This window comes from Heterodontus francisci, chromosome 1, assembly GCF_036365525.1.
Source record: "Heterodontus francisci isolate sHetFra1 chromosome 1, sHetFra1.hap1, whole genome shotgun sequence".
NCBI classification, from domain to species: Eukaryota; Metazoa; Chordata; class Chondrichthyes; order Heterodontiformes; family Heterodontidae; genus Heterodontus; species Heterodontus francisci.
The window spans coordinates 125,659,257-125,675,142 of NC_090371.1; the positions used below are offsets into that span (position 1 = coordinate 125,659,257).

Below are 15,886 nucleotides of genomic sequence, written 5' to 3' on the forward strand. Positions count from 1 at the left end.
CTGCACTTCAAGTAATTCATTTTATGTGAAAAGCTTTGGGATAGTTCTTGAATATGTTAAGGGGCCGTATCAATGCATGTTCTTTGCTTTTTAATTATATGCACTCGAAGGGGGGAAAGTGATGGTGATTTGGGGCAATGTAGCTTATAGCCTTGTCTACAGAATTGGTGATGATTTTGATTTAGCCAGCACTTAATAAATTAGGAGACTTAACAGTCCATCTCAGTCAGTAGTGTTTCAAGCCACACCAAAATATATTTTGCTTTCAATTATAACAGACATAACCTACTATAATTTTTGATATCTATGCTCTGTATTAACAAAAATAGTTTATAATATCTGAATATCAGCCTATTTAATCATGTGATCTGTAATCCAATCTAAATGAAGAGGCTTTATGTTGATTACAGAAGGGTTGCATCTGCAGCAGAATTATAGAAAACCTTTTTGTATTTGGTCAAATTTTAAAATCATTGCAGTACTCCCCCTTCCATTTTCAATAATAGATAAAACAAGAGATGTTTGGATGCACTAAGTTTTCATTCACTTTGATAATAATGTTTGTTATATACTCATTGGGGTAGATTTTGGCAAGGTGCAATAGGGTAAAATGGTTAACAGCCAATCAGTAGTTCCTGTTACATCTCTCCTGATCTTTATTTTGCCGTTTGGCTAAGATCAAGTGTAGTATCTGTTCTTATCAGTACTTACTTGGCGGAGATGAGACCATGATCATTGCCTTTTGATCCTGGGTAGGCTTTGAGTAAAATGGCTATAACCAATCTTCGAGCTTCAGGCCTGGGAGTGCGCAACACCGTTCGGGTGGTCATGAAGGACAAGGAAGGAGATGCACCAGTCGATCGCACCTTCTTCATCAAGAAAATCCTCTTTGATTGCTGTGGATTTCAAGCTACGGATGTCTTCTGCCTGCAGGATTTCCACAGCAGTGGATACTTCGACGTGACGTTCCGGAACGTGGCGGGATGCATCAAGTTCCTGAAGGCGTTCAAGGAGAAAGGGGACCGGGCGCCACTGTCGATCCTCACAGCGGAGCCGCTCTTCACGCTTCCGTCACAACGGGACCGGGTGGTGACGATTCACCTCTACAACCCCCATGTTCCGGTGGTGGATGTACTCACCTTTCTCGCCAGGTACGTCGAGGTGGCCGGCAGCAGCACTGATGTCAAGGACCCCTTTGGGATTTGGACCAGTAAGCGACAGGTCAAGGTGACCTTGAAGGTCGATCCCAGTGGAGCCATCATCCACCCTCCCTCCAGCTTCGCTATCGCGGGAAGTCGAGGGTTCTTGGTCTACGCTGGGCAGCCCAGAGTTTGCCACACCTGTGGCAAATCTGGTCATGTGGCAGCCAACTGAAGCACGGTTGTTTGCAAGAACTGCAAGGAGGAAGGCCATCAGACCAAGGACTGTAAGCAGACTAAGTGTTGCAACTTGTGCGGTGCGGCAGGCCACCTCTACAAAACCTGCCCCAAAGGCTGCCTCAGTTATGCTCAGGTGGCAAGGTCCAAGGAAAGGCCGGGAGAAGGTTCGACGAAGGCGTCTGGTGTTCGAAAGGAGACCAGCAACCTTCTCTGCAGTGAGGAACTTCAACCTGAGAAGGAGAAGGAAGGGGAGGCAGCTGAAACCAGCGACCCAGCACCTACCCTGCACCCGGAAGCCCCTCCTCCACAGACAGAATCAATGGAGCAGGAGGCAGCAGATGGACAAACAGGTCAGTGGCAAGTGGTACAAATGAAAACCTCAAAGAAAAAACCTCCAAAAGCAGAACAGGCCACCACCCAAACCAGTGGCAAGAAGAGGCTACCTTCTGAGACAGACTACAACAGCTCCTCTTCACTGGACGGGAAATGCTGGAATGACAGCCCCTTCAAAAGAGGCGGCAGAACTCCAAGGAGATGGAAGATAAAGCCCCCCAGCCCCCGGGCATGGGAAGCTGTGATGGGCCCGGCGTGCCCCAACCCCAAAGCGCCACACGTAACGACGTGGCCAACGCATCCCAGCTCTGGGACACCGAGAGCAAAGACACGTCTGGCGCACCTCAGCTCCGGGAAGCCAGAAGCAGTGATGTTTTCGAGGAGGAACAGAGGGGAACAGCAGAGGAAAACCCAATCCTTGTTGCCTACAAGACCCCCCGATGTCACCCGAGCGGAACAACCCCTGCATGAAAAACCAGGAGGGGTTTCTGAGCCCAACCAACGTGAAACAGCTTGCGCACACTATGGGTATGCAGGAACATCCCGAAGGACTGGGACTAGCAAGGACAAATGGTATGGGAAGCAACGACTAACTTTTAAAAAAATGGGTGTAAGAATTGCTTCCATTAATGTGCGTAGCATTAAATCCACTACGCGATGTGTTTCAACCTTGGATTACCTCGCCAAGGTCAAAGCCGACCTACTGTTTCTGCAGGAGTGTGGAATACCACACCTCAGCACCTACAGGCAGTGGTCACGATGGTGGTCCCACGGGCCATCAATCTGGTCGGGGGGTAATGATTGCCGTTCCTCCGGCCTGGGTATTCTGCTGCGGGGAGGTAACTTCACCATCTCCGAAATTAAGGAGGTGGTGGGTGGTCGCCTCCTCGTCACAGACGTAATGTACAACAACGCTCCGCTCCGGTTGATCAACGTGTATGCCCCGGTACAACGCAGCGAGCGGCTGACCGTCTTCCAGCAGCTCCAACTGCTGCTGGCGACGTCCAGGCCGATCATCCTAGGCGGTGACTTCAACTACATCATCGATGCGGCTGGGCGATCCGGCAGAGACGACAGCAGACTGGACGCTCCGTCCAGATTCCTAATAGAAACAGTTAAAGATGCCAAACTGCACGACGTCTTCAGCAAACCTGCAGACGGAGCGCAGCGCAGATACACATGGTCAAGATCGGACGGGTCTGCCCGTTCCAGGATTGACTTCCTGTTTGTGTCCCGTGCTGTCACGGTCGGATCCACCGACGTCAAGCCGGTGTTCTTCTCCGACCACTGCCTCTTACTGGCCGACTGTCACTTACAGGACGACCAGCGGGTTGGCAGAGGGACGTGGAAGCTCAATGCTACACTGCTGACCCCAGAGAACGTTGAGGAACTCAAAAGGGATTACAAAGGTTGGAGGACCATGAAACCCCTCTTTGAGTCTCCAGTTCACTGGTGGGAAGCAATAAAGGAGAACATCAAAAGGTTCTTTATCCTGAAAGATGTTCAGAAGGCGAGAGAGAGACAGAGGGAAATGTCCCGACTCCAGAAAAGTATGCAAAATCTGCTCCGGCTGCAGTCAATGGGGGTCGAGGTCAAGGAGGACCTCCAAGAGGTGAAGAGCCAGCAGGCCTCGCTCTTTGCCAAGGAGGCCTCCAAGATCATCTTCCGGTCCAGAGTCCGCTCCATCGAGCAGGATGAGACGAGCTCGCGTTACTTCTTCCAAAAGGTACACAGAGAGAGCTCTGTTATCAGCAGCCTGAAGGAAGAGGATGGCTCGGTACTATCTTCGCAGTCCGACATACTAAGGATCAGCAAATCCTTTTATGCTGGGCTGTATGACGCGAAGCCCACAGACAGCAGAGCCTCCCAGTCCTTCCTGCCATCTATCACAGAGGTCTTAGATGACAGCACGAGAGAGAGACTGGACAAGCCGCTAACTCTGGACGAGCTGACAAAGGCCGTCGAGTCCTTCGAGACGAGTAAAACTCCCGGAAGCGATGGCTTACCGGTTGAGTTTTATTCGGCCCTGTGGGACTGGGTCGGCCCAGACCTGCTGGAAGTATACGAGAGTATGCTCCTGGCCAGCAGCATGTCAGAATCCATGAGGAAAGGCATCATCACCCTCATCTACAAGCGGAAGGGGGAGTGGGCAGAAATCAGAAATTGGCAGCCCATCTCACTGCTTAATGTAGACTGCAAGATTCTGTCCAAAGTCATCGCCAGTCGAGTCAAGTCTGCTCTGGAGTTGGTGATTCACCCTGATCAGGCCTGTACTGTACCCAGCAGGAAGATCTCTGATAGTCTCGCGCTACTCAGGGATACGATCGCCTATGTGCGGGACAGGAGGGTGGACACCTGCCTCATCAGCCTGGACCAGGAGAAAGCTTTTGACAGGATATCGCACACCTACATGATGGACGTGCTTTCCAAAATGGGGTTTGGGGAGGGAATCTGCAATTGGATCCAACTGCTCTACTCAAACATCAGTAGCGCAGTCTCAATCAACGGGTGGGAATCGGAAAGTTTCCCGATCCAATCTGGAGTCAGACAGGGCTGTCCTCTCTCCCCGGTCTTGTTTGTTTGCTGTATTGAACCCTTTGCTGAGTCTATTAGGAAGGATGAGAGCATAAGAGGGGTGACAATCCCAGGCAGCGGAGGCACTCAGGTTAAAACCTCCCTGTACATGGATGACGTCGTCGTCTTCTGCTCGGATCCGCTGTCCGTGCGCAGACTGATGAGCATCTGCGACCAGTTCGAACTGGCCTCGGGAGCCAAAGTTAACCACGGCAAGAGCGAGGCCATGTTCTTTGGGAACTGGGCTGACCGATCCTTTGTCCCCTTCACCGTCAGGTCTGACTACCTGAAGGTGCTGGGGATATGGTTCGGAAGGGCCGGGGCGTGCACCAAAACCTGGAGGGAGCGAGTAGCCAGGGTACAACATAAGCTGAGCATGTGGGAGCAGCGATCTCTCTCCATTATGGGTAAGAACCTGGTCATCAGGTGCGAGGCGTTCATGTTGTTGCTGTACGTGGCGCAGGTCTGGCCCATACCCCACTCCTGCGCTGTGGCGGTCACCCGAGCCATTTTCCGCTTCATCTGGGGATCTAAAATGGACCGGGTCCGGAGGGACACGATGTTCAAACCTCTGGATAAAGGTGGGAAAAATGTACCCAACGTGGCCCTAATCCTGATGACCACCTTCGTGTGCGGCTGCATCAAGCTGTGTGTAGACCTCCAGTACGCAAACTCCAAGTGTCACTACGTGCTGAGGTTCTATCTGTCCCCAGTGTTGTGAAGGATGGGCCTGGTCACATTGCCGCGGAACGCTCCATGCAGTTGGACTGTGCCGTACCACCTATCCTTTGTGGAGCAGTTTCTGCGGGAAAACATCTTTGACCACCGATCCATCAGGCAGTGGTCTGCACGGAATGTCCTCAAGGTCCTACGGGAAAAGGAGACGATGGATCCTGTTGGATGGTTCCCCGAGCAGACCGCCAAAATCATTTGGCGGAATGCCTCATCACCAGAACTTTCAAATAAGCACCAAGATGTAGCTTGGCTGGTGGTGAGAAGAGCCCTCCCCGTCAGATCCTTCCTGCCTGGCCGAAGTCTCGCCCCCTCCGCGCAATGCCCCCACGGTGACTGTGGTGGGGAAGAGACAGTTGCCCACCTCCTCCTGGAATGTTTCTTTGCAAAGCAGGTGTGGAAAGAGATGCAGTGGTTTTTGTCGAGGTTCATCCCAAGCAGCTCTGTAACACAGGAGTCTGTGCTCTACGGGCTGTTCCCAGGGACACACACCGAGACAAACATCAACTGCTGCTGGAGGACTATCAATTCGGTGAAAGACGCCCTTTGGTCTGCCTGAAACTTGCTGGTCTTCCAGCGCAAAGAGTTGTCCACGATCGAATGTGCAGACTGGCACATTCCAAGGTCCAGGACTACGTGCTGAGGGACGCACTAAAGCTTGGGGCAGCTGCAGCAAAGGTTCAATGGGGAAAGACCACAGTTTAAGGTCCCCCCACCAAGCTGAACTGAGGGACTGGATCTATGGGAAACCCCTCGAACTGTATCGGGAAAATTTTAATTTGCTGTAAAATGTAAAAATGTAATTGGCATGACAAATGTGAAATGGAAGGGTTGTGAGGCAACTCATGATTGTAATGAAGCAAACGGACCTCCTTTGCACTGCTTGTATTTTTTGACTTGGTGCTGTTTGAAACTGGTAATGTAATTTTTACAGATTTTTATGAATAAAGTATATTTTGGAAAAAAAAAATCTCTCCTGATCTTTATTTTGGAGAAATCAGGCTGCCGATTGGCTGTCACTCATTTTAGACAAAGACACAAAGTCAAAAATCTATCCCACTGGTTTTTCTTAAATAAAAATTACATTTCAGCAAGTTTTTTTTTAACCCTTCTCACCAAGTTTCACCATTCTCGTAGGCAATCACTTCTGGTTAGGGTGCAGTTCCACAGCCCTCTGGTATTTCATCTGAATTATCCTTATTCATATGTACATCATAGCAGGTAGACAGTGGAGGGGAGGGAGGGGCATCACAGCCAAGCCGAATCCTGTATTTATCAGGTATTTTCAGCAGGGGTGATCGTGATAAAGAGCTGAAATCTTAAACAGTTTTTCGCTCTGTTATTAAAGCACTAAAGACCAATTATGGCACCCGTATTGCTTCATAACAGAGATCAACTAACTCTGCACTGACTCAGAATCAAACAATCCTGGTGTAAATGGTTCAGTTGTTCATCAGATAAACTCACTGAGTGAGTTATAAACACAATTTGTTCATAACATCTTAAACTTGCAATTAATCTTCAATCTCTCTTTTTTCCAACTGAGAATCAACAATTTGTCACCCATCAGGACAGTCATGTAATTTAATTAGCCACTTTTTTCTAAATAAAGCTACAAATTTTATAAAAGCAAAATACTGCGGATGCTGGAAATCTGAAATAAAAACAGAAAATGCTGGAAATACTCAGCAGGTCAGGCAGCCTCTGTAATGAGAGAAGCAGAGTTAACATTTCAGGTCTGTGACCTTTCACCAGAAGTTCTGAAACGTTAACTCTACTTCTCTCTCCACAGATGCTGACTGACCTGCTGAGTATTTCCAGCATTTTCTCTTTTTACTACAAATTTTATCTTGCTTCAAAATAAATCAATGCTCGAGAGCTGTGAGATAAGGTCATTGGGCCAAGGAGTAAAGTTTATCTTAATGAAAAATAGTGTGTTTCTAGCCTACAAATTCTAAATACATAATTTGTTTTTGCCCCTTCCCAAATAAGCTTCCTGTTAGCATATTCTTTCTTCACATTGATTTTACTGCACACAAATCTGATCTTTTCATAGCGGGACTCAATTTACAGGCATTTTTTCCAAAAAAAAAACTTTAAAACTGTGGGAACAGTGCATGGGAGAGCTCAAGATTAGCCGAATCACTTTACAGGCCGAGTCTGCCCAAGCCACCTGCCAGCATCTCATCTTTGCTAACTTTGAATTTGGCCGAGGATCTGACTGCAAGCAAACAGGGGCTTAATTTATATCGAAAAGTCATCATCACGCAATGCAATTTTAACAAAGGCTCAGGGAATGGCCTGTGCAGTGTCAAAGCTGCCAGAATAACCTAGCAGGATGCAGGAGGGTGGCCAGAAAAGAGCAAGGTAAATAAGAATTTTTTTTATTTTTTTTTGGGAGGACGCCGAGGGTTGGGGTGGGGTAGGAGTGTTCCTCCAGGACCTGGAAGAAATCCTGCCCCAACCAGCATCTATTTAGAACTCTCCACCCCAAACACATGTTGAGGTCCGATTCCTTGGGCGGGATTTTTATTTGATTGAGAGGGTGGGATGGGGTGGGATTGGCGGTTACTTAAATCTGCCCCTTGAGTCGGTGTGCCAGTTTCCCAACACAAAACTGGCTGCTCCAAGTTTAAAAGGTTCTGCCAAGAACCAAAAAGGGAGCCAACCCACCAGACATCGCTAAATGGCCAGTTAAGCAACTTAACAAGCTTGTCAGCTCATTAAGGGTAAGTTTTCAACTTTCGTTCCGAGACAAAGGATCCGTGCAGTGTCCAAACCACAACAGGGAGGAGGAGGCAAAACAAAGAGAGAGTCCACTCAGAAAAGGCCCTCAATCACAGGCAACCAGTCCCACAGAATCAGGAGAATTATCGGTCATATTTCCTTACTCTTGACAAGGCCATTTTGAGGTGTGGGGGGTGGGGGCTTTGGAAGGGGGCTGTTTGTATGGGTCCCTCTGATTATGGACTTCATGGGTTCAGGAAAGGGGTCTCAGGAAGACTACACATTCCAACTGAAAAGGGCAGAAGGACAGAACAGGAAATGGAATTAAACTACTCAGATAGGGTCGACCGGATCTACGAGGAGCAGCATCCTGGGCATCAGGGGTGCAGGGGAGAGGAACATGGGGCAGGAAGACAACAAAGGCAAGATCCTGAGCAGAGGGTCTACCACCAAAAGGAGAAGCTACCTGGACTTGTCAGAGGGTCAGTGCAGCAGAAGCCTGTGCCTGTCCAGGCAGATGCTTGCTGACTTGTGTGCCTTCATGGAGGGTCATCCAAGGGTTCGCGGCTGCCATTGCCATGTTGAAATGAAGACGCATAAATCTGCCTTAGTGCAACAACATGGCTAGTGCTTTATTGAAAGACAGTGTGATATTATTTACAATGGACACACCTAGGTGACCCACAAATGACATTACCGATGGAGTAGCCTGCCCTCAGCCACTCTACAAGGTGCTCCCCCTGTGGCTGAGGATGAGGTGAAGGCAGAATGCTCACTCATACCTGTCTGGGCTCAGTCTCATTGTGTAAGTGCTGGGTTGTAGGGGGGGGGGGGGGGGGGTGGGCGTTGCATCTGTAAAGGCTGCTGCACTGGCATCACTGCAGGGGCAACCTCTGTCACAGGGCGTGACTCTATAGATGCCTCATCCATCAGTGCAGTGGAGGGGGGGTGGATGATGATGTCAGAGCCCCATGAGAGGTGGCCCCCTCATCGCCATCTGTCGCCACCTCAGCCCTTTCATGGCACCCTTGATCCCGAGACGGAACCACCAACTGGGGCACAGCTGGCATCCACTCCATGCTTCGTTGTGCTATTTGAACTACTGATTGGTCAATACTACAGGCTGTGCATGCATTCCATACATGTCAGTGTGCTATTCCTGCATCCAGTGATGCCACATATGGCTCTCCATGAGGTTGGCCACTCTCTCAAACCAAGGAGCTCATGCGCTTAAAACACAGACATTGTGGAGCACATGAAGTGAATGGACTCCTCCATTCTCATCCCATGACTCTGCAGCGCTTCAGGAAACTCCGATATGTGGGCACACATCTCATGCTGGTTCTCCAGGTAGAGCCACATTGGTGCCTGTTTCGTGACTCCCAAGGCTCTGGATCTCCGCCCTGCTAAGCCGGGCTGTGCCTGTCCCCCATCTTCTGGGGGGGGGGGGGAACTGGCCACAGTCAACTCTGCCTCCCCCCTAAATCCTTCAGCTCTGATGGCATGTGTGCTTCACCCTGTGCCACCCTCTCCAATAACATGTGCGGACCCATTGAGGTGAGTATCTGCACTGGTGGAGGGTACACAAGAAAGATGTGACACTGCAGGCTCCGAGGTGTCTTCCTCCTCTGACTCCTTGGGATCTTGTTGGCACTGTGTTGGACATGAGAAAATGGTGATGAGAGATGAGGACAGTCAACAGATGCTCCTACTGCTTAAAATAATGAGATGACAGCTCATGCTTTGACAGCTCGTTGCATGGGGAGCATTGCCATGCATCCCCTGAATACGGAGATGTTTTCACCCTGTCTACGACAGATTCTCAATTCTCCATCCCCAGCATCCCTGTGGTTTGATACTTTGGCCACACCTAGGGCCAGCTCATCAAAGTGCATCAGTGACGCGAGCTGTGACACCCTACCATCAAGGTGGGCCCTCTTGTTCTCCCTGGCATTCAACATCCTGCAAGGTGAAGAAAGATGCAGTTAAGGACAATGCACTCACAGCTTTTCATTTACATAGCCTGCTGCAGTCTGCATTCCAGCCTCCTGTCTGACAGCATTAGGGTTGAGCTATGCTTATGGGTCATCAAAGCTGCTGAGCACACATTTCACCCATGGTCAGGAGAACTCTATGCACCCTCAGGATGCCCCTCTCTTTTGCACTTTGGTGACCGGTAACCAGGAGGCATGCCATCTGGGTCTAACTATAAACTCACCTTTCCAGACCAGAGAAGATCATTGAAACATTTCCTGCACTGCACCCAGTTCCTCCTCACCACTCTTCTGCTGCTGACCTCGTGAGCCACCTCCAGCTATGCCCTCTTGGTGAGCTTTGCAGGCTATTACCACTGGCAGGGAACAGGATGTTTCTGCGCTCAGTCACCACCTCCAGTGAGGAGTCAGAAAACAGGGGGCGGGGGGTGGAAGTGGCGCGGGGGCCACCCTTCTCACTTCACTCTGCCTCCTTCACAGAATCATAGAAAGTTTACAGCACAGAAAGAGGCCACTTGGCCTATCGTGTCTGCATCAACCAAAAAACAAGCCACCCAGCCTAACCCCACTTTCCAGCATTTGGTCCGTAGCCCTGCAGGTTGAGGCACCTTTTCAATGAGATAAGGTTTTCTGCCTCTACCACCCTTTCAAGCAGTTGGTTCCAGACCCTCATCACTCTCTGGCTGAAAAATCTTTTCCTCATGTTCCCACTAATCCTTCTACCAATCACTTTAAATCTATGCCCCCAATCATTGACCTCTCTAAGGTAAATAGGCCCTTCCCATCCACTCTATCCAGTCCCTTCAATTTTGCACATCTCAAATCAAATATCTCCTCAGCCTCCTCTGTTCCAAGGAGAATAACTCTATCCGATCCAATCTTTCCTCGCAGCTACATTTTTCCAGTGCTGGCAACATCCTCCTAAATCTACCCTGTACCGTCTCTCGTGCAATTACATCCTTTCTGTTACAAGGTGACCAGAACTGCACACAGTACTCAAGTTATGGCCTGACTAATGTTTTGTATAGTTCCAGCATAACCTCCCTACTCTTATATTCTATGCCTTGGCTAATAAAGGAAAAGGATTCCGTATGCCACCTTATCAACCTGTCCTCCTACCTTCAGGGATCTGTGGACATTTACTCCAAGGTCCCTCACTTCCTCTACACCTCTCAGTATCCTCCCATTTATTGTGTATTCCTTTGCATTGTTTGACCTCCCCAACTGCACCACCTCACACTTCTCAGAGTTGAATTCCATTTGCCACTTTTCTGCCCACCTGACCAGTCCATTGCTATCTTCCTGCAGTCTACAGCTATTGTCCTGGTTATCACCCAGGCAGCCAATTTTTGTGTCGTCTGCAAACTTCTTGATCATTCCCCCTTCGTTTATGGCCAAATCGATTATACCACACAAAGCAGGCGACCTAGTACTGAGCTCTGCGGAACCTCAAAATGGAAAAAGCCTTCAGTCGCAAAAACACCCATCAACAATTACCCTTTGTTTCCTGCCACTGAACCAATTTTGTATCCAGTGTTCTACATTTCCTTGGATCCTATGGGATTTTATTTTTTAACCAGTCTGCCATGTGGGACCTTGTCAAAAGCCTTGCTAAAATCCATGTAGACCACATCACCTGCACTACCCTCATCAATCCTCCTTTCACTTCCTCAAAAAATTTAATCAAGTTGGTCAGACAGGATCTTCCCTTAACAAAATCAATCCTGACTATCCTTGATTAAACTGTGCCTTTCTAAGTGACAGCTTATGCTGTCTCTCAGAATTGATTCCAATAATTTGCCCACTACCAACTGACTGGCCTGCAATTATTTGGTCTATCCCTCGCTCCCTTTTTAAACAAAGGTACAACCTTAGCAGAACTCCAATCCTCTGACACCACACCTATATCCAGTGAGGAATGAAAAATGATGGCCAGACCTTCCGCTATTTCCTCCCTGGCTTCTTTTAACAGCCTGGGGTACTTTTCATCCGGCCCTGGTGATTTATCCACTTTCAAAAGGATGCTAATCCCCTTAATATTTCCTTTCTCCCTATGTTTATTGCATCCAATAATTCATACTCCTCCTCCTTAACTACAATGTCTGTATCATCCCCCTCTTTTGTGAAGACAGACACAAAGTATTCATTAAGAACCATACCCACATCTTCTGCCTCCACACATAGAACCAGATGACCTGCACCCTAGGGTTCTAAAAGAGATAGCTGCAGAGATAGTGGATGTGCTGGCTATGATTTTCCAGAATTCCTTAGATTCAGGAACGGTCCTGTCAGATTGGAAGTTGGCAAATGTTACACTGCTTTTCAAAAAAGGAGGCAGAGTGAAAACAGGGAAATACAGGCCAGTGAGCCTAACAGTCATTGGGAAGATGCTGGAAACTATTATTAAAGAAGTCTAAACAATGCACTTGGAAAAGCATAGTATGATTAGAACAAGTCAGCATGGTTTTACTAAAGGGAAATCCTGTTTGACACATTTATTAGAATGTTTTGAGGATGTAACTAGTAGGGTAGATAAAGAGGAACCAGTAAATTTAGTTTATCTGGATTGCCAAAAGGCATTCGATAAGGTGCCACACAAAAGATGAATAGGCAAGATAAGGGCTCACGGTGTTGGGGGTAATAGAATAGCATGGATAGAGGATTGGTTAACAGACAGGAAGCAGAGCATGGGCATAAATGGGACATTTTCAAGTTGGCAGGCAATGAATAGTGGGGTGCCACAAGGATCAGTGCTGGGGCCTCAGCTATTTACACTCCATATTAATGACTTGGATGAAGAGACAGAGAGTAATGTATCTAAGTTTGCGGATGATACAAAGCTTGGTGGAAAGGCAAGCTGCGGGGAAGACAGAGAGGCTGCAAAGAGATATAGACAGCTTAGATGAGTGGGCAACAAGATGGCAAATGGAGTATAATGTAGGGAAGTGTGAAGTTGTTCACTTTGGTCGTAAAATGGAAAAGCAGAATATTTTTTGAAAGGTGTGAAACTGGTAGGTGTTGATGTTCAGAGAGACTTGGTACTCGTACAAGGAACGTACAAAGTTAACACACAGGTGCAGCAGGCTATTAGGAAGGCAAATGGCATATGGGCCTTTATTGCAAGGGGATTGGAGTACAGAAACAAAGAAATCTTACTAAAATTGTACAGGGTTTTGGTGAGACTGCACCTGGAATACTGTGTGCAGTTTTGGTCTCCGCATTTAAGAAAGGATAAAAGCAAAATACTGCTGATGCTGGAAATCTGAAATAAACATAGAAAGTGCTGGAAATACTCTGATGAAAGGTCACTGACCTGAATTGTTAAGTCTGTTTCTCTCTCCACAGATGCCGCCAGACCTGCTGAGTATTTCCAGCACTCTTTATTTAAGAACGAAGATACTTGCACTGGAGGAATTTACCAAATTGGTCCCTGGGATGAGGGGGTTGTCCAAGATGAGAGAATGAGTAAATTGGGCCTATACTCTCTGGAGTTTAGAAGAATGAGAAGCGATCAATTGAGACATACAAGATTCTGAAAGGGCTTGATAGGGTAGAAGTTGAGAGATTGTTTCCACTGGTCGAGGAATCTAGAATGCGGGGCCACAGTCTCAGGAGAAGGAGCCAATCATTCAGGATTGAGATGAGGAGAAATTACTTCACTCAAAGAGTTGAGGATCTTTGGAATTCTCTCCCCCAGAGAGTTATGGATGCTCCATCATTGAATACATTTAAGGCTGGGATAGATAGATTTTTGGTCTCACAGGGAATCAAGGTATATGGGGAGCGGGCAGGAAATGGAATTGAAGCCCAAGATCAACCATGATCATATTGAATGGCGGAGCAGGCTTAATGGGCCACATGGTCGACTTCTGCTCCTATTTCTGGTGTTCTTGTTACCTTTTAGATCTTTTATTAGCCCTATTCTTTCCTTAGTTATCCTCTTACTCTTAATGTATTGATAAAACATCTTTGGGTTCTCCTCGATTCTTTCATGTCCCCTTTTTGTTTTCCTAATTTCCTTTGATTTCATCCCTCCACTTTCTATACTCCTCTCAGCTTTCTGTAGTATTCTTCTATCCTTTGGACAAACAGCAAACTCAGCAATACCCGCCTTTTAAATCATCCTGCTGCTGTTTATGTCCCACCTCCTCCCTGCATCCACCGCATCTAATTGGGCAGTGAACGCAACTCTAGGCCAATTACCTACTTTCCATATTGAAATTGCAACACGTTCATATTGCTGATGTGGTGTCAGTACCTGGAAGTGACTGCACTGTTGGGGTTCCCACCCTGGAATGGAAATCTCGCCCCTTGAATCCCCAGTGGCCAGTACCTCCTATGCCAATTCCTGCTCCTGTCTGCCAAGTTCAATGTCATTCCTACTGATTTCTGGCAAGAGACTAATTTCAGATATTAAAATGAGGCCCAGCTATCACGAGCTTTCAGGACTTCCAGGTGTGGAGCCCGTTTGGGCCCTTCATGCATTGATCCCATCCAGGGTTAATATCAATCATACTAGTTTTTTAAAGGGATAGGGCACATATTTGTGTTTCATCTTCTACAAGAAACTGTTGTTGAGAGATACGGATGACTGAAAAGTGTTGGACTTCTAAAATGTTCAATCTACTGACTGTTGTGTCATTGCCTTCTGAAGCTCAAGAAGTCTTCTTATAAAAAAAGAATCATCTTGATGCTCTCAATAAAAAAAATATTTAATCAGCAGCTCTATATCAGATAGATTCATAACTCTCTGCTTAGATTTCTTACTCCTGTTTGATCGTCCCCAGTTGGCGACGTGTTGTACTTAATTCAGTCTCCAGTTCTATCATTTCCTTTTCATGGACTGTTGCCAGCTCCCTCAGTTTCTGATCCTTTTCAGCAGATTCCTAGATGACAACATACCACAGTGAACAATGTAAATACTAGCTTGTGCATATGTACTTATGCAGGCAAAGTTTGTGATTTATGAGCAATCTAAAAGAATTGTGAAATAAGGTAAGAAAATGAAGTATTAAAGGTAGGTAGGGCAAATATCCATCCTAATGGATAGTTAAAACTTTTAAATTTTACATTACTGTTAAAATCTATTTGTTTCCACTAACCTTACATTGGTTGCAATAGTAAAAATATCATAACATAGTAGGCTGGTTCAAATTTGGATTATGCTCGCTGACCTACGTTGGTTCCTAATTGTGCAATGTCTATTTAAAAATTCTCATTCTTGTTTTCAAATCCTTCCATTGCCTCATCCCTCTCTATCTCTAATCTCTTCCAGCCCCTACAACCCTCCGATATATCGGTAATCCTCCAATTCTGGCCTCTTGAACATCCCTGAATTTAATTGTTCCACCATTGGTGGCCATGTCTTCAGCTGCCAAGGTCCTAAGCTCTAGAATTCCCTCCCTAAACCTCTCCACTTTTCTTTCCCTCCTTTAAGATGCTCCTTAAAACCCAGGTCTTTACACAAGTTTTTGGTCATCTGGCCCAATATCTCCTTGTGTCTCTCAGTGTCAAATTTTGCTTTGTAATGCTCCTGTGAAGCTCCTTGGGATGCTTTATTACATTGAAGGTGCTATATAAATAAAAGCTGTTGTTGTTGGAAAGTCTCATTCACAAAGTCACCAGTAATACAAGAGCACTGTTCAGCATGTGCCTCACACCTCATTTCAATTTGCATAAATACATAGATGGCATAACTGCTCCAAGTTATACTTCACAGTGCTGTTGTGTTAGATGATGTGGAAACACAAGATATAGAAAGATTGTGAATGCCTTGATCACAGTTAAGGTTGAAAGAGGAGCTTAGAGTCATAGAGTTATACAGCACAGAAACAAGTCCTTTGGCCCATCGTGTCCGTGCCAGCTATCAAGCACCTATCTATTCAAATTCCATTTGCCAGCACTTGGCCTGTAGTCTTGTATGCTATGGCGTTTCAAGTGCTCATCTAAATACTTCTTACATGTTGAGGGTTCCTGCTTCAGGCAGAGCGTTCCAGATTCCAACCACCCTCTGGGTGAAAATTTCTTTTCCTCAAATCCCCTCTAAACCTCCTGCCCCTTACCTTAAATCTATGCCCTCTGGTTATTGACACCTCCGCTAAAGGAAAAAGTTTCTTCCTATCTACTCTATCTACGCCCCTCATAATT

At 47.0% G+C, this 15,886-nt stretch overlaps 1 protein-coding gene across 1 annotated transcript in view; it reads right to left on the reverse strand.

The window, feature by feature from the left end:
* Positions 1–15,886, reverse strand: part of spata18 (spermatogenesis associated 18) — a 168,704-nt gene that overhangs the window by 90,678 nt on the left and 62,140 nt on the right. The window contains exon 4 of the mRNA XM_068035463.1: positions 14,507–14,625. Within this exon, the coding sequence (XP_067891564.1) occupies positions 14,507–14,625 (119 nt within the window). The remainder of the gene's footprint in view (positions 1–14,506; positions 14,626–15,886) is intronic.